Source organism: Lepidochelys olivacea (genome assembly GCF_965140295.1).
Source record: "Lepidochelys olivacea isolate rLepOli2 genome assembly, chromosome: 20".
NCBI lineage: Eukaryota > Metazoa > Chordata > Testudines > Cheloniidae > Lepidochelys > Lepidochelys olivacea.
The window spans coordinates 17,782,839-17,802,039 of record NC_140430.1 but is presented as its reverse complement, the minus strand read 5'-3'; the positions used below and the strand labels follow the sequence as shown (position 1 = coordinate 17,802,039).

The 19,201-nt window shown below is 51.5% G+C and overlaps 1 protein-coding gene across 5 annotated transcripts in view; it reads left to right on the top strand.

Moving 5' to 3' along the window:
- Positions 1-19,201, top strand: part of VAV1 (vav guanine nucleotide exchange factor 1) — a 64,906-nt gene that overhangs the window by 9,614 nt on the left and 36,091 nt on the right. For all 5 annotated transcript variants that reach the window (XM_084610282.1, XM_084610284.1, XM_084610285.1 and 2 more), the window contains one exon: positions 13,566-13,682. In XM_084610282.1, coding sequence (XP_084466408.1) covers positions 13,566-13,682 — 117 coding nt within the window. The remainder of the gene's footprint in view (positions 1-13,565; positions 13,683-19,201) is intronic.

Below are 19,201 nucleotides of genomic sequence, written 5' to 3'. Positions count from 1 at the left end.
GGTTCTGGGAGGGAAGCAGGGTCGGAGCAGGCTGGCTGGGAGCTCTCCTGAGTTCTCTCTATTCCCAGCACCGGGAGGGAAGTGCGGGTGAGTGGCGCAAGGGGTGGGGCGGTTGGGACTTTTATGTTTCATTTCCGAGCCTGCCACTGCTTCTGCCTGTGAAGCTGCTTCCCCTCCTGGCCCTCCGTTTCCCTATTTGCACAAATGGCAGATGACGACGTGGAACTTCTTTGGAAAGGCGTTATGCTGCAGTGCCGTCTCCAGGTTTCAGGGCTGACCGCTGACCAGGGTCAGCGAGAACTATCCGCTCCCTGGCTCTAGTGGACAGGATACCAGATTGGGAGTCAGGACGCCAGGGTTCCACCAACACGCTTGGGTGACCGGTCTCGCTCTGTGCCTCAGTTTCCTCCCTCTGGGGATGAGAATAAAACTCTTTGAGACTTGCGGATAGGGAGTGCTTTGCGGTCACATCATTAGATGCAGCATATGGGCTCCCCTCGCTTCTGAAGCAACTTATCGGAACAGGAATTTTCCTCTGGGTCAAATTGGCAGGGATGTTGGTGGTTTTATGCCTTTCTGGCGGATCACCGGGGCATGTCTCACCTGATCTGCCATCACAGGGGCCTCAGTTTCTCCAGGTCTCTGTGTGTGGTACAAAGCAATTTAGTCTCTTGAGGGCTGAAGTGCTTTGGTCTAAGTAGAGTCACTGGGCTCAGTATAGGGGTGTCTGGGTGGGATATAGTGGCCTGTACTCCACAGGAGAGCAGACTAGGTGGTCTAATGGTCCCGTCTAACCTTAAACTCTATGAGACTGTGGAACTAGCTGGCACTGGGCTCAAGGGAGTGCTGGTCGATAAGAGTTTGGCAGACCGTATATTCCCTGCCTATCGCCAAATAGGACTTGGGTCCTGAATAATAATCATCCCTAGCTCTCCCTTTTCATTGGTAGATCTCAAAGGAGGTTAAGCACCAACATCCCTATTTTACAGGTGGGGAAACTGAAGCACAGAGCTGCCCGTGGTCACCCAGCTGCAGATCTGAGACTAGAATGCAGGTCTGTTGAGTCCCAGTCTAGTGCTCTGCCCACTAGGCTCTACTGCCTCTAGGAACTGGCCCCAACAAGATGTAAACTTGGCCCCGTGTTTAAAAACAACATCCCCATTGATTGGGGAAAATGCTGTAAACAGCTCCTGCGGTGTTTAGATAGTCAAATCCCCGGTGAGGTTGCCGTGTTACGGGACTGTTCCTAGGGTGACCACAGACTGAACAATGGAACCAGAATGCCCCAGGCAGGCCCTCCCAAGAAGAGGAGCTTTAAGGAAGCTGCTAAGCGAATTATCTTGGCTGACACACCGGTCACGGTCATTGAACTGAATGCCCCAGAGCTCAAAGCCACAGCGGCTTGAACTGAAGAGCCAGGCTTCCCTAGCTGCCTCTCAAAATCCCCCTCCCCCGGCGGTTTTAACACTGCCCCACTTCCCGTCCTGGACTGTTGTCTGCTATGGCTCTGCCACTGTTAAGCAGCTGCTGCATCCCACTCCAGAGGTGGTTGCATTTCAGTGGTGGGTGGGTGAGCCCTGTGCTCTGGGGCTGTAACAAGCTCGTGTTCCCCGTGGATAGGGGCTTCAGGGAGATCCGTAATGTGCACTCAGTGCTGGGTTATACTGTGGTTTAGCCAGGTCTTGTTGCTTCTTGGATGGGAAACCCAGAGTGCTGTTGGGGGAGGGTTGCCACCTGACTCCAGGACGGACCCCAATACACCGTCACCAGGGTGCTGCACTTTGGGAGACCATCCAGAGCGTCCCTGGTGGTCGGAACAACCTAGGACTCAGCTGTGATGACTGTAAATAGGATTCTCTACGGAGGCTGCTGGACGCACACCAGCCCTATGGTTCTCTCTTGGCCCCTGGTGTCACTTAGTCCTGGTGTCACCGCCATGGAAAGCCCTGCTGGCTAGCTCTCACCTGTTCTGAGGCTCTCACCACTTCTATATTTCGGAGGCACCTATCACTGGGGGATTTAGGTCACTAAAGAGCCCAGGGCAATTTGCTCAAGGGTGTGAACTCTGGTGCTCTACCCGATTTCTAATCTCAGTCATTCCATTCTGCCTCTCTAAATTATCCCCCTTGCTGTTTTAATTCTCCTTCGCTTTCTGTCCCAGGCAGTTGTTGCGCGTTTCAGCTGTGCAGCTGTTAAGCAGCTGTTGCATCCCACCCCAGAGATAGCTGCATTTCAGTATTGGGTGAGCGATCCCTTGCGCAGTGTTGCCGTGTACCATTGATCAGCTGCCACGTCCCACCTCAGAGGCAGCTGCATTTCAGTGCTGGGTGAGCAATCAATGTGTAGCATTGCAATTCAGCTATTAAGCAGCTGCTGCATCCCACCCCAGAAGTGGCTGCATTTCAACACTTGCTGAGTGATCCCTTGCACAGTGTTGCTGTGTCCCGCTGGACAGTTGCTGTGTCCCACACCAGAGTTAGCTGCATTTCAGTGCAGGGTGAGCAATGCCTGCTCAGCATCACCATGTGCCGTTGATCAGCTGCCACGTCCTACCTCAGAGGTGGCTGCATTTTAGTGGTGGCAAAGCGATCCTTGTCTAGTTTGTAAAGTGCTCTGAGGTCTCACGGGATGGATGATGCGCTGTGGAAATTAGAGGTGGACTTGAACTTCAGTGCAGTCCATGAACCGATATTCAGAGGGCGTTTGGATCCAACCCTAGGTGTGCTAGCTACTCCTTTGGTGAGTGAACACAGGCTTGGTTGAGAGTCTCTAGCCCCTTGGTTGCAGGGGAAGACGGGTGAGGGGGGCGGCCAATCAGAGCTTTCCCAGGAGACATGAAACGTACCAGCCTCCCTGCACGTGTGTGTGACTCGGGCAGATGCTGAGAGAGCAAAGCTGTTTGTTTCGCTGAAACTCGTCATTCTGCTGGGTTTGCACTCAAGTTCCTTCCTCAGTTCCGCTTGCAGGAGCCGCTCGCTCTCGCTGCTTCTCCCCAGAGCTGCTTTCCACGCTGCTCCCAACTTGTTGTGGTGCGATTTTCAAAAGCGCCTACATGACTTAGGTGCCTAAAGTCCCATTTTCAGAAGTAAATTGGGGTCCCAGGAGCCTAAGTGTCATTGAAAGTCAATGGGATTTTGGCACCTAAATAGAGCTGGGGCCTTTGCAGCAACCGGCACATCGGGGCCCTGATCTCAGTCAGGGTCTGTGCAGCGCCTGGCACAACGGGGCCCTGATCTTGGTCGGGGTCTGTGCAGCGCCTGGCATAATGGGGGACCCCGATCTAGGTTGGGGCCTCTGGCTGCTACCGTAATACACATAATATCCAGAATTGTAATAATTATTGGTGGCCACATTGGGAAAGGAGATTAAACTTCAGGGTTTGAGATGATCTCTGAGACCAGGAGACCTAATGTGAGGGGCAGATTATTCCCTATTTGCTACTGCAGAACCTCCTTGTCCCAGCTGGTGCAACTACCTGCCACAAGAACTAGGGACCATTCCCAAACCTCCTCCCTTTCCTCTGAACCATCTGGCACTGACCACTGTCAGAGAAAAGATCCTGGGCTGCAAGGACCTCGGGTCCGATCCTGTCCAGCAATCCCTGTGTTCCTAGTAATCTAATCTGGTTCTCGTCCCCTGCTGCACTGAATCAGAGCAACGGTCTAACTAGCCTGGTGTGCGACCCACTGCCATATTATTATTATGTATTAGGTACATTATGGTATTGCCTAGGAGTCCCACTCGTGGATCGAGACCCCATGGTGCTAGGCACTGCCCATGAACACAGAACAAAAAGATGGTCCCTGCCCCAACCAGATCTGACCAATGGCCCATCTACTCCGGCATCCCGTCTCGTGGTGCGGTGGGTCACAGCGTGGGGATCATTGCGCCATGACATGGGGTCCAGGGAATGCACCGAAATAGTTTAAGTCCTTCCTGGAGGGATGCGCCCGACAAGCAGTGATGGGGAACTGCCCCTCGGCCACTGGACCCCTCCCTGGTGGAGTCCCACAGAAATCCATTCTTCCGCTGGTCCCAGTCAACATCTCCATGCGGGCACGAGGTCAGACAACATGGACTTACGTACCAGCAATAAGCAGATGTTGCCTATCCATCACCATGCACCGCCCACCCCCATGTGGCCCAGGGACGGGACGAGGTCAGCACGTGGCTGAAGAACAGCTGAAGAGACACTGAACCTGAGCAAGACAGAGGTGACGCTGGAGGACTGAGGGAAGCCCGCTGAGGAGCGTGCAGCCGGCTGGCTAGGGGACTCCATCCCATCCTGCTGGACAAAGACCTGGCCTCAGTGACTCAGGCCTTCGTCACTGAACTACAGCCATGTGATAGACCTGGCTGAAGCCTTCAGTGTGTGGGAAACTCCAGCTCATACAGTAGTCTGCAGCACGCCTCCCGCAAACCCATCACCCTGCCTGCTGCTCTCAGCACCAGCTCCCGTTGGATAGAGAGTCAAGTTCAAGGGCTCGGTCTTTCTCGTCAAGCTTCTTGCTGGCCTGGGCCCAGCCTTAAGCTCCGGGACGGGGCCTATAGTCAACATTCCTGCTGCTCAGGCCCCAGACAGAGCCTCCTTGTCCCAGACGGTGGAACTACCTGCCACAAGAACTAGGGACCATTCCAAACCTCCCCTCCTCTTCTTCCAAGCACCAGACACACTTCTTCGATCGGCCTTCTCCAGTACAAAGCCAGTGCGGTGTAGGCAAATACAACAGACCCCAGATAGTGCTTCACTGCATAGCCCAGCTGATTGGCGCCTGGCTCAGCTTAGCCCGGGCGGGAGCAGCCCAGCCCGACCCCAGTTACTGGTCCACTAGCTGCCGCTGCTCGAACGGCTGCAGGCACATGCCCGGGGATCTCAGTGCGGCATTAAGCTCTGATCCTTGTGGGAGAACTTCTCTGCCCTTGTGGGAAGGCGTTGGAGAACTAGAGTGGTTTTAACCTGCATCCACACTGCAAAGTGCAAGTGGCACCCGGCTCTAACCCGCTGGGCCAGCTGGGCGGGGTTTATGTGTGGATGGAACCAGAAGGGGAGTTGCGGGGCCATGCTGCAAAGGCTAACTCTGCAGTGAAGACCTGCTCTTCACCTGGGAACTCGCCTTGTGCTTTGATTCCCTTTGGGGAGCATGCTCAGAGCCCTGCGGGGGCGTGGAGACCTCAGAGCTCTGGGGTTTCTGAAAGGGCAGCTACAGACAGAGCCGGTGGTTTCCAGCTAGCACAAGGCCCCCAAGCCACAGAGGAGCTTGTCTCCAGAGCAGCCGCAGAGAGAGGAGATGGGTGTCTGCAGCCCAGACTCAGCCTGGCTAAGGTCAGACCTCGCGAGTAGAGCGGGGCTCTGCACCGAGCCCCTGAATCGCTAATAGCGAGGGAGGCAGCATCGTGGCACTGGTGGGAGTTGGCCCTGTGGCAACTCCATTAGCATCCTGCATCGGGGCTGCTCATAGCCCACTGGCCATCCCAGTGGGGCAGCTGGAGGCCCCGGGGGCTTGATTCTTGGTGATGCTAAGGGCCCTTTAGGCTGCTGCAGGAGCGTACACCCGCCCTGAGCATCCCCTCCACCCACGTGGGGGCCTCCCCACCTGATGGATCTGGTGGAAGGGGCAGGCTCTGCTCCCACAGAGGGTGGAGCAGTGGCACGGCTACAGTGCACCGCGCTGCAGCTGTTCTTTGCTTCCCAGGGGCCACTGAGTTAGAGCAGCCCTGAGGCTGCTCTAACTTGGACCAGAAGCCGGGCAGGACCCAGAATACGAGGACCACAAAGGGTGGTTTAAAAGCCCCCCCCCCATTCCTGCCCAAAGCAGGGGAATGGGGTAACTGAGAATCAAGCGCGAGGGGTGGGGTCTAAGCCAGTGTAACTGACACCAATGATGTAATGGACACCGATGAGCCGCCGGCTCAGACTCGGTCTGGATTCGCTTGCTGCTAAGCGTATGCTCCAGGCAGCACAGCATCCAGTGGGTAGGTCTGATATGGGACATCCCCAGCCCAGGCTGTGCAGACGCAACCAGAGGAAAACGCCAGCCCTGTTGCGCTCATTGGTTGCTCTCTGCGGTAGCCAATTTCCCCCGTGGGGGGTCGGGGGAGGAGGAAGCCGTTCTGATGGCTCTGCAGAGCTTCCTGTTTCCGGCCCAGCCCTCCCTAGTCGTAAAGAGATGTGGCTGGTAGAAGGGAGCATGACCTCTCGGTGGATCTTGCACCACCCAACCGGGCATCGCCAGTCCCGGTGCAGCCTCACCAGACCCCCATGCGGCCTCGCTTTGTCAGCCCCCAGGCGGCAGCCCCAGCCCCAGCCTCGCATTGCCAGTCCCCTTGCAGCATTGCCGGCCTGGCTGTGACATTGCCATGTCCCACGCAATGCTGCCAGCCTCACGTCTGCCAAAAAAATACAGTGCAGCCCCATCCAAAAAAATAAAAATTGTGAGATTGGCTTTAAAATCATGAGATTTTTAAATAACAACAAAAGTGGGGGTTCTCTTTATGTGCCTTTTAGTGGTTGTGCCCTTTAGGTTTCAGAGTTTCAAGCTTCAGATTGTGAGGTCTTTGGGGGAAGGGACTGTGTTTTCATTCTGTGTACGTACAGCACCCAGCACAATGGAGTCCTGGGTGATAGCTACGTAAGCTACCTAGCTGGCCCCCATCACTGTCGGATCTGAGCACCTCCCAGTCTTTAATGTAGTCATCCCAACATCCTATGAGACAGGTCATTGCTATTATCTATATGATACAGATGGGGAAACTGAGGCGCAGAGAGATGGAGTGACCTGCCCATGGTCACCCAGGGAATCTGGAGCGAAGCTAAGAATTGACTCTGGGTCTCCCAAATTGTACGTTAATGCCTTTACCCCTGGATGATCCTTCCTGTCTGGGATACACATAATCTGGTGTTTACCAAATTCAGGTTTGCTCCTTCTCCCCTTGAACTATCCCGCGGCCGTGAACTTTCCCAGGCTACACTCTCTCTTGGCTTCTCTGTCCATTAGTGCTCTGTTGAGTTTGGTGGAGTCAAACCAGAGATGAGTTTTGACCCATTGGGCTGGATTCTTGCTTATGCTAAGATCCTTCCGATTGCTCTGGCCCCTGAGAACCCTTCCAGTGCAGGGAGCCTCCAGCCTCTAGTGCCGGGGTGGACTGGGTCGTGTGCTTCACTGTGGCTATTCCTACTCTCCAGGGCCCGAAGGGGTCGGATTGAGAGCATGGCTGGAGTACACTGAACTGTGTGTATTTTCCACCCCTCCCTCCCTCCCGGCCCTGAGCCCATAGGGGGTGGATGAGGGGTATGGCTGGCGTGCACTGCTCTGTGACTATTCCCTGTTCCCCTTGGGTTCATAGGGCGAAGAGCATGAGTTAGAGCAGCCCAGAGGTTGCTCTCACTGATGCCAAGAGCCAGGCAGGGCTCTGCACAGCCCCAGCATCCAGGGAATGTAAGGGGGTGCATAAAGCCACTTAACCACCCCTACCTTGGGCATTCCCCAAGCAGCAGAGCTGGTTTCCATTGCCCCAGGGTTGGCAGTGGCATCTCGTTGCTCTGCTGAGTTGGGCCTGGTTACACTGAGTTCAGGTCTGGATTCTTTGGCCTGTTCTAGCACCAGGGCCCCAGGTGCTCCCCCAGAGCTGGGCGCATTCCGATCCGGGGTTCTGGGTCTGACGTGCCCCCTTCCCCAGTCTCTCTTTCTCTTTCGAACTCGGGGTCCTTGAAATTTAGCAAGGAGAGGAAAGTGAAACCAGGGAGTCGGGGGCATATTTGCGGCTGATGAGCTCAGCTTGCGGTGGGCTCTGTGGGCTTAGCTGGCCCAGGGCCTCCGGGCTGTGAACGAGCTAGCTGACAGGGGGTGTGAAGCTTCCAGTTACTGTAAATGGGGGGAGAAAAAGGGGGGAAGGAGGAAGTTTAGAGGAGAGGAGGCAGGCAGGGGAAGGGGGAGGGGGAGGAGAAGGGGTGAGGGAAAGGAAGTAGGGGGAGGGGAGGGCATACCAGGGGAGGTGCAGGAGAGAGGAAGAGGAAGGCGTGGGGGAGGGAATCCAGGGGTGGAGGAGAGAAAACAAGTGATTTTAAAGAGCAGAAGTGGCTCAGCTCCTGTGGACCCCCCGTCCCGCCGTCGCTGGGGTGCGGGGGGCTGCAGCTGGATGTTCCTGTGAGAGACGGGGTGGAGCTAGGCCTTGCTTCTTGGCCCGAGTGTCCCCATCCCCTCAAACTGGAGGACCCCCCCCACAAATGTGAGCGCCCGCAAACTTCTGGGGTGTTTAAAATCAAAATTCCCCAGTAGGCCAGGCCAAACACACGCTACTTCTACGAGCCAGAGTTGGTGGTGCATCCTCCCCAAAGATATCACGGGTCTGTCCCTTGCTCCGGCCCTCAGCCTCGGTCAGGCCCCAGAGGGCTAGGCCATAGTTTCCTGCAAAAGTTTCCTCCCCCAAACGAGGTTGAAATCTTGTAAAACTTCACAGACCGATAAGCCAGGTTCTCCCCCACCCCCACCCCAGTTCAGGTCAATAGAAATATTTCGGTTTCAAGAATTTTGAAATGTTTCATTTTGATTTCATCCCTTATTTGATTGAAAAGCAATTTTTTTCAACTCTAATTTGCTTACATTTTCAAAGAGGGAACCAGAATTTTCCTTGAGAAATTTCTCCCGTCGACGCAGAACCGTTTGACAACTTCAGAACTTTTTTCAACGGGTTTTTTTGTTTTTTTTTTAAGTCAAAAACCTGTTTCACCTGTTTTTCTTAGCAGAGATCATTGTCAGAACCAACCCTTTCCCCTGAAACGTTTCGTAAGATGTATTTTGTCAGTGAAAAAACCTTCTCCTGAAAAGTTCCCGTCTGGCTCTAGTCTCAAGAAATGTTAACGTGATGGCCACCATTTTGACTGCCACACTGGGGATAGACCTGGGAACCTCCAGAGCGTAGACTGATGCTGTGGCTTGTGCTAGCTCACGCTGTAATCGACTCATATCCTCTGTGGATCAGGGACCGACTGGGATCTGTAGTTACACGCTGACACGGGGGGATTAGGCTACGATTTTGGAGACTAAGCATGACCAGAGCCGGTTGGTCCTTGGGATGAGAGACGAGTAGGGGTGCATTAAAGTGTTTCCTCCCTGTAGCCTCTGCAGCACCAACCCACAACCAGGGCTTCTCGGTGCTTGTCCCTTTCCTCATTTGAACAACACCAAAACACAGACTTCAACTGGCGCTTCCTCTCGAGCTTGACTGTTGCTTTTTATAAAACCTCCTCAGTTCCTAACCTTAATTCTCTCTGGGACGCACATGCCTTTTCATATTCCCAGGCTGGAATTAGTAGGAAGCCTCTGCTCTGGAAGCAAGCGTGAGTCGGCAGAAATAGTGCTGCGTTTCTGAGCTGTGAGAGTGGTGCAAAGGCTCCATCTTTCTGTGCAGGGACGTGGCATCGGGGTGAGTCAGCAAAAGTAGCTCTGCCGCTCCACGTGAAGCTCTTGGCATTGGGGTGAATTGGCAGAGATATCGCTCAGCATGGTCCTGGCATTGGGGTGCATCAGCAGAAGTCGCCCTGCATCTCTGCAAAGGTTCTTGGTACTTGACAGCAGGACATTCAAACCCTTCGATACTCCTGAGCTGGCAATAAAAGTACCCACCTGTCCTGGCTGCCAGGCTGAATCAGGAGAAATAGCTCTACCTTGCCACACAGGGTTCCAAACCTTGATGCCCCTGGGCTGTCCAGCTTTCCTTGTGTGCTTTGAAACATAATGCTTGTTTTTTCCCCTTTAACAATGCCATACACACACACACGATTTGTTACGCAAACTTAATCCTGGACCATTTGCTTAGAATGGCAAAAGGGCTATTTTATGAATCTGTACTGCCAAGATAATTTCTGGAGGCTTTTGTGTCTTTGGGATAAAGGCCATTCAAGGAGCAGCCATAGTAGCGGGGCTGATGTGATGAACCACTGCAGCTGGAGAGCTGCAAAGACAGTCCACCAGTAGATCTTCTCTCCTGACAGCTTCCTGCCTGGGGAGGAGGGATGGAGACCCTATCAAAATTCCCAGCCTGGTCTCATGGCAGCCATGTTGAGGCTTTAAAAAGCCTGTAGCATCATGGCTGAAATGTAAGATCTGTCCAAGTATGTGTCATAGGTCCCATTCTGCAGCAGCCAACGTGTGACTCTCCGCAGAAGCAGGTGTTTGGAGGAATGGTTGGCTGTGGTGATCTGGAATCTTTATATCTAGGTCTCCAATTTACTGGCAGAGGGCTAGGGAATGAAATTCATCACCAGAGATTTTCAGATGGGGAGGGACCATTCGATCATCTAGTCTGCTGTCCTGCATAACACCCGGCCATCCACTCGTGACCTGTGTTGAGCTCCTAGTCAAACTGGAGCCAGATCTCCAAAGATCTGGGCTCCAACTTAGGCACCGGAAGAGGTGACCAGGTTTTCAGCAGAGCTCAGCTCAGATCTCCGCTGAATCTCAGAGGATAAGCTCCCAGGCCATGTGTTGTGCCTTCTGCTCTTTACGCAAAACAGCCGTGTGGGCATAACCAAATAACCTATTGTGTTCACTGCATATATACAAACACACAAGGCCCAGCTCCGGCCACACCGTTTGCTCTGGTTGGTTTCTGGTGGCTTCTAAAACACGGAACATAGTGACAGGTTTCAGAGTAACAGCCGTGTTAGTCTGTATTCGCAAAAAGAAAAGGAGGACTTGTGGCACCTTAGAGACTAACCAATTTATTTGAGCATGAGCTTTCGTGAGCTACAGCTCACTTCATCGGATGCATACCGTGGAAACTGCAGAAGACATTATATACACAGAGACCATGAACCAATACCTCCTCCCACCCCACTCTCCTGCTGGTAATAGCTTATCTAAAGTGATCATCAAGTTGGGCCATTTCCAGCACAAATCCAGGTTTTCTCACCCTCCCCCCCCCACAAACTCACTCTCCTGCTGGTAATAGCCCATCCAAAGTGACCACTCTCTTCACAATGTGGGGTGGGAGGAGGTATTGTTTCATGGTCTCTGTGTGTATATAATTGTCTTCTGCAGTTTCCACGGTATGCATCCGATGAAGTGAGCTGTAGCTCACGAAAGCTCATGCTCAAATAAATTGGTTAGTCTCTAAGGTGCCACAAAGTACTCCTTTTCTTTTTACGGAACATAGTGTGCACCATCAGAGGGCTCCCTCGGTATTTAAAGGGATACCACCCTGTTCCTGTTCACCACAGGAAAGTGGGCATCTTCTGGCAAACTTTTGAAGGGGGCAGGAATGCCAGGAGACCCGGAAGGTTAAGGATGACTCCCAAGATTATAAGATGGGAAAGCAGGTTCATGAAGCTATTATGGGTATTACAGTAACATCTAGAGATGCTGACCAAGATCAGGGCTTCATTGTGGGGGTGTAGTACACACATGAGGCAGCACCTGCCCCAAAGGGTTTATAGTCTAAAGGTGGGAGGGGAAACTGAGGCACGGCAAGGAGAAGAGATATGCCCAGCATCACTGAGTAAGCTAGCGGAAGAGCTGGGAATGGAACGCATGTTTACTAAGTCCTAGCTTGGTGCCCTGTCCGCTAGCCCAGACTGCCACTCGAGGTAAGACGGAGCCAGCTTACTGATGGGGCCGGCGTGAGAGAGAAAGTTGGCAGGAAGGGGACAATTGTGGTTAAAGTGTGAAACGGCCTAACCACCATGGGAGAGGGTGTGGCCTGGAGAGGGAGACGAGACAAGATGCCCAGGGGTGGGGCGTGCAACACATGTTATTTAGGGGTTGAGGACACCAGGATAGTGCGGCAGACGATCAAGGAGATTGCAGTGTCCAAGGCTGAGGTCAAGGAAGAGGGTCACCTGAGGGATTTGAGGTCGGCAAATGGAAAAGGATATGTCCCTTTGCCACTGTCCATTCTGCAAGTGATGGTGCCCCATTCTGCAGCCTTCAGGCCTTCCAAGAGCAGATCCCCTGGGAGAGTTGGTAGCTTTGACCGGCTACAATGAAGGTCCGAAGCTTAGCTGGTTCAGCAGCTCCACGTGGGTTTTGCATTCAGAGCATGCACAGGCCAGGAACCTAAGCCATCTCTTCCGGGAGCAACGAGCAGACACAAATCTCAGGCCAGTTTTGAATGTCTCACGGATTGCACCTGACCACTGAGACCTCACAATGCTTTGGAGACACATCTCAGTCTATTTCAGTGATGGTGACTAAAACAGGACTCAGACTTGGGCCTTATCTATGGTGGGATTTTAAGCCACCGGTGTAGCTAAACTGGTGCAGCATAGAGGGGCCTTAAAGCGGGTGGAAACAGCCTCCCTGAGAATCTCCTCAGAGAGGGGACCAGTGTGGAACTTGTAAGAGTCCTACAGGTACTGTGTTCCCAGCCTCACAGCCAGAATACACTGCACGACAGCTATTTTCAGCTTCCTAGTGAAGCAGAGGAAGAATTAGAACAGCCTTGAGGCTGCTCTAAATGACCCCAGTGGCCAGGCAGGGCCTCAAAATGCAGGACTGGGAAGGGGTTGATAGCCCCCCTAGCCTTTTCGCTGCCCCCAGGCAGTCCCAGAGGCACAGCTTCTGGGAGGTATTTAGGCACCTAACTCCTATTGATTTCAGTGGAAGTTAGGAGCTCAAACACCTCTGATGGTCTGGGCCCAAGTCTCTGGGAATGAGTGTGTTTCTCTGTTCTAGTAATTACCCTGGGGAAGTTTTGTGGCCTGTTTTATACAGGAGGTCAGATGAATTCTTCCATCAACCTAGTGTTGTCTACATTAGGGGTTAGGTCGGTTAACTTCACCATTCAAGGGGGGTAGATTTTTCACACCCCTGTGCTACGTAGCTGGGTCGACTGAAGTGTTTAGCGTAGACTAGGCCATAGGCTTGGAGTTAGTGAAAACAAAGTGTCATATTTATTACACTAAGAGCAAATCTAATCCAACACGGAGCTGGACGTATTAAAAAAACAAGTTTATGCACAGAAACTGCTCATCTCACCCTATCTGTGTCACTCTGTCTTAAGCTTCTTCATTTGCAAATTTTGTGCCATGACCTGGCTGTGCCTGATGTCACCTCCCAGCACCAGCCTTTGCTGTTTGGGTGGCTGGAACGGCTTGCGGTGTCCCGCACCTTCTCTGAGGAATCTCCCCCCACCCCCCCCGGAGCCCACTTTCTGTCTGACTCTCCAATTCCCTGTCCCCTGGGACTGCCCTGTCACCATTCCCAGATCCCCCTCTCTCGAGATCTGCTCTCCCCCTGACGAACCCCGCACAGTGGCTTCCAAAACAGGGACTGAGCTGAGGGCTCAAGCGGATGAGCCGGCCAGTAGCAGGCTCATGTCCTGGGGACTGAGCAGTGGGACGCGATGCTGCTTTACTGGTGGCCACCAGTTCCAGCACAGAGGAGGCACTGGTGAGGAAAAGGCCTGCCATCCCCAATTTATTATCATGTATCTGTAATGCAGCAGGCCCTGGGCCCCCAGTCAGGGATCAGGGACCTCTGGGGCTGCCACAGACACGTGGCCATAAAAGGGAAGTCCCTGCCCCAATGAGCTTGCAGATTAAGCATCAGCTCCTGTTTCCTTTTCAGTTCCTGTGTCTCAAGAACATCCGCACCTTCCTCTCCACCTGCTGTGATAAATTCGGCCTGCGCAAGAACGAGCTCTTTGAAGTCTTCGATCTCTTCGACGTACGGGATTTCGGGAAGGTCAGCCTTTGTTTGGTTGGATTATTGATTGGTATCTATTTGGTGCCCGTCATGGTGGCATCTGGGCAACTCATGGTCTTTAATGCATTTTTCCATGGAACCCCATTGCATAGCAGGGAAATGCTAATATCCCTGTGTTAAGATGGGGAAACTGAGGCACAGGGTGGCTAAATGACTTGCCCACGGTTCCCCAGGGAGTCGGTGGCAGAGCAGGGAATGGATCCCCCAGTCTTGTTCTCGACTCTGAGATGGTCTGTGGAGAATTGGGTGATCGGATGTCCCGATTCTATAGGGACAGTCCCTATTTTTCGGTCTTTTTCTTATATAGGTTCCTATTACTCCCACCCCATCCCGATTTTTCACATTAGCTGTCTGGTCACCCTAGTGGGGAAATTGAGGCTCAAAGAGGGGAAGTGTCTTGACAAAGGGCCGCACAGCGCATCAGCAGTAAAGCCAAGAATCCTTGCGCCTAGTGTCCCTCTCTAACCACTAAACCACACTTATTCTCAGAGCTGGTGATGAACCCACAAGACCTGGCTCCCAACCCAATGCCGCCCCCCCCCCCCAACCACCAGACACCACTACCCTCCCAGGGCTGGCAACAGAACACAGGTGTCCTGACTCCCAGCCTCCCTGCTCTAACCACTAGACCTCACTGCCTTCCCCTCCTCTCCTAGAGCTGGAGAAAGAACTCAAGAGCCCTGGCTCCTGGGTGCCCCCCTGCTCTGACCACTAGCCCCCAGCCCCCTCCCAGAGCTGTGGATAGAACCCAGGAGTCCTGACTCCCATCCGCTCCGTGCCTTGCTCTAACCTACACCCCACTGCTGTTTAGACAGTGTACAGTATAACCATTGCCCGTATCAAAATAAATGGCCACGTTGTGTGTTTAGGTTTCAGAGTAGCACCCGTGTTAGTCTGTATTCGCAAAAAGAACAGGAGGACTTGTGGCACCTTAGAGACGAACAAATTTATTTGAGCATAAGCTTTCGTGAGCTACAGCTCACTTCATCGGATGCATACAGTGGAAAATATAGTGGGGAGATTTTATATGCATGGAGAATATGAAACAATGGGTGTCACCATACACACTGTAACCAGAGTGATCAGGAAAGGAGAGCTATTTCCAGCAGGAGAGCGGGGGTGGGAGGCGGGGACCTTTTGTAGTGATAATCAAGGTGGGCCATTTCCAGCAGTTGACAAGAACAGTAGGCGGGGAAATAAACAAGGGGAAATAGTTTTACTTTGTGTAATGACCCATCCACTCCCAGTCTTTATTCAAGCCTAGGTTAATTGTATCCAGTTTGCAAATTAATTTCCAGTTCTGCAGTCTCTCCTTGGAGTCTGTTTCTGAAGTTTTTTTGTTGAAGAATTGCCACTTTTAGGTCTGTAAGCGAGTGACCAAAGAGATTGAAGTGTTTTCCAACTGGATTTTGAATGTTATAATTCTTGATGTCTGATTTGTGTCCATTTATTCTTTTACGTAGAGACTGTCCAGTTTGGCCAATGTACATGGCACGGGGGCATTGCTGGCAGTTGATGGCATATATCACATTGGTAGATGTGCAGGTGAACGAGCCTCTGATAGTGTGGCTGATGTGATTAGGCCCTATGATGGTGTCCCCTGAATAGATCTGTGGGCACAGTTGGCAACGGGCTTTGTTGCAAGGATAGGTTCCTGGGGTAGTGTTTTTGTTGTGTGGTGTGTGGTTGCTGGTGAGTATTTGCTTCAGGTTGGGGGGCTGTCTGTAAGCAAGGACTGGGCTGTCTCCCAAGATCTGTGAGAGATCTGTGTGTTTAGCGTGCCATAGTGAGACCCATTGCCCCAATCTTGCCTCTCCCCGCTCCACCCACACCAGAGAAGTGGAACCTCTTTTTGGTTTTTTCAGTTTCTTTTTACACCTGAGGTTTCTCAAATAGTTTCAGAAAGAGTCAGAGTCCTCCCAAACCCAGCTCCCCTGCCCCCTAACCCCAGCCTCAATGAGTCACGGCTAGCATTTAGCAAGTGCCGTAATGAGTGGTTGACAAGCTGTGAACCGATTTGGTGAAAAATATCAACATGTCAACATGGATCGAAACAGACCCATTTGCACAAAAATATTTGTGAATTTTTGTGGGTGACTTTTGTGTGTGAAAATGTGAAACGTTGGTGGAAATGTTAGCAACCAATTGTGCGTTAATGGTGAAAAGTGTCATGAAAATATTAGTGAAAATTTTCTTGGAAACTTTAGTGGTTTTGGGGAAAAATGCACACAGATTTTGGGGAAAATATTAATGAAAATCTTCAAGAAATACTAGTGAGTTAGGGGGACAATATTTGGGGGGGGAAAAAGGGGGAAAGTGAAAATATTGATGAATTTGGGGGTGAACATTTTAGTGACATTTTTACCAAAATTGTCATTAACGTTTTTTTTCAAAATAATTGTCCCACGTTTTATTGCATTTTTTTCCTCTACTGAAAAATTTCGTATTAAAATGCTAAACGAAAGATCTGAAAAAGAACCCCAAATGGAGCATTATTATTGTTTTTAAATCTCGTGATGTGTAAGCCAATCTGGCTCCCGATTTTTGAATGCTTGGGGCTGGCCATAATGAATTTATCGTTGCAGCCAAGGCCATTGCAAGGCTGGGACTTTCAGGCTAAGCCTTCAAGGAGAGCCACTTGCCTCCTAAAGCAGTATGGTCTAGTGGCTAGAGCAGTGGACTAACCCTCACAAGAAGTGGGTTCTATTCCTGACTCTGTGAGACCTTGAAGACGCGACAAATTGCTCTGTGCCTCAGTTTCCCCAACTGTAAAATGGGGTTAATGGCTCACTGTTGTAAAGTGCTTTGAGTATGTATCTGTTGGACAATAAATCTTCTCTCTTTAGGGCAAGGGGTCTCACAACAACTCTCATTGGTGGGTGCACTGACACTTTCCCCCTAAAATACTTAATTAACTGTAGGAAAAACAGTTCACTATGCACAGATTCACACCCAGATCACTGTAATTTATATTTCTAGGGATTTTTGGCAGACTGAATAACAAAAATAATGCCTTCCCCCCTCTGCCCCCTCATCCGGGGCTTAATGGATCCTGGGGCTTGCTGTGAAAAGTGGCATTAGCGTAGTTCAGGTTTCAGAGGAGCAGCCGTGTTAGTCTGCATCCTCAAAAAGAACAGGAGGACTCGTGGCACCTTAGAGACGAACAAATTTATTTGAGCATAAGCTTTCGTGAGCTACAGCTCACTTCATCGGATGCATTCAGTGGAAAATACAGTGGAGAGATTTATATACACAGACAACATGAAACAATGGGTGTTACCATACACACTGTAATGAGAGTGATCAGGTAAGGTGAGCTATTACCAGCAGGAGAGCGCGGGGCGGGGGGGGGGGAACCTTTTGTAGTGATAATCAAGGTAGGCCATTTCCAGCAGTTGACAAGAACGTCTGAGGAAGGGTTGGGGTGGGAATAAACATGGGGAAATAGTTTTACTTTGTGTAATGACCCATCCACTCCCAGTCTTTATTCAAGCCTAAGTCAATTGTATCCAGTTTGCAAATTAATTCCAATTCAGCAGTCTCTCCTTGGAGTCTGTTTTTGAAATTTTTTTGTTGAAGAATTGCCACTTTTAGGTCTGTAATCGCGTGACCAGAGAGATTGAAGTGTTGTCTGACTGGTTTTTGAATGTTATAATTCTTGATGTCTGATTTGTGTCCATTTATTCTTTTACGTAGAGACTGTCCAGTTTGGCCAATGTACATGGCAGAGGGGCATTGCTGGCACGTGATGGCATATATCACATTGGTAGATGTGCAGGTGAACGAGCCTCTGATAGTGTGGCTGATGTGATTAGGTCCTATGATGGTGTCCCTTCAATAGATATGTGGGCACAGTTGGCAACGGGCTTTGTTGCAAGGATAGGTTCCTGGGGTAGTGTTTTTGTTGTGTGGTGTGTGGTTGCTGGTGAGTATTTGCTTCAGGTTGCGGGGCTGTCTGTAAGCAAGGACTGGCCTGTCTCCCAAGATCTGTGAGAGTGATGGGTCCTCCTTCAGGATAGGTTGTAGATCCTTGATGATGCATTGGAGAGGTTTTAGTTGGGGGGCTGAAGATGATGGCTAGGGGCGTTCCGTTACTTTCTTTGTTGGGCCTGTCCTGTAGTAGGTGACTTCTGGGAACTCTTCTGGCTCTGTCAATCTGTTTCTTCACTTCAGCAGGTGGGTATTGTAGTTGTAAGAATGCTTGATAGAGATCTTGTAGGTGTTTGTCTCTGTCTGAGGGGTTGGAGCAAATGCAGTTGTATCGTAGAGCTTGGCTGTAGACAATGGATCGTGTGGTGTGGTCTGGATGAAAGCTGGAGGCATGTAGGTAGTCATAGCAGTCAGTAGGTTTCCAGTAGAATCCCCGATAATGTCACGGCAAACCTGGTGGCTGAACTTTGTGCCTTTGTCCTCACCCATGACTATTTCACATTTGGGGACAATGTATACCTTCAAATCAGCGGCACTGCTATGGGTATCCGCATGGCCCCACAGTATGCCAACATTTGTATGGCCAACTTAGAACAACGCTTCCTCAGCGCTCGTCCCCTAATGCCCCTATTCTACTTGCGCTACATTGATGACATCTTCATATTCTGGACCCATGGAAAAGAAGCCCTTGAGGAATTCCACCATGATTTCAACAATTTCCATCCCACCATCAACCTCAGCCTGGACCAGTCCACACAAGAGATCCACTTCCTGGACACTACGGTGCTAATAAGCAATGGTCACATAAACACCACCCTATACCACTCTCCTGCTGGTAATAGCTCACCTTACCTGATCACTCTCGTTACAGTGTGTATGGTAACACCCATTGTTTCATATTCTCTGTGTATATAAATCTCCCCACTGTATTTTCCACTGAATGCATCCGATGAAGTGAGCTGTAGCTCGCGAAAGTTTATGCTCTAATAAATTTATTCATCTCTAAGGTGCCACAAGTGCTCCTTTTCTATTTGTGTATTTGTTAATGTCACAGCACAGTTAGTAGCTACCTGGGAGGCTATGAAAAGCGATAAGTGATGTTAACAAACATACAAGTATCACTTTTCACAGATAGCTAGTAAGTCTGCTGTGAAAAGGGATACTTGCATGTTTGCTAATATCACTTTTCTCAGCAAGCCCCAGGACCCATTAAGCCCTGGACTGGGGGGATGAGGGAGCTGAAAGGGGAGGCAGCGGGGGCCTAGGGCAATGCGGGGGATGGATGCGAGGCCAGGAAGGTAGCAGGGTCTGGGGGGGGAGGAGTGATGAGCCCCACTGTTGTGTGGCCAGAGTCAGGACCCAGTGTCTGCTGCCATGTGACTAGGGCCAGGGCCCAGTGCCCGCAGCCAGAACCTGGAGCTGGGGACAGGAACCGCGTGGCTAGAGCCAGGGATTGGAGCTTGCTGCTGTGCGGCTGGAGTCTGGGACTAGATCCAGGGGTCAGCGCCTGCCGGCCACCCAGCTGGAACCAGGGGCTGGAGGCTGAAGCCCGGCAGCTGGAAGCCAGG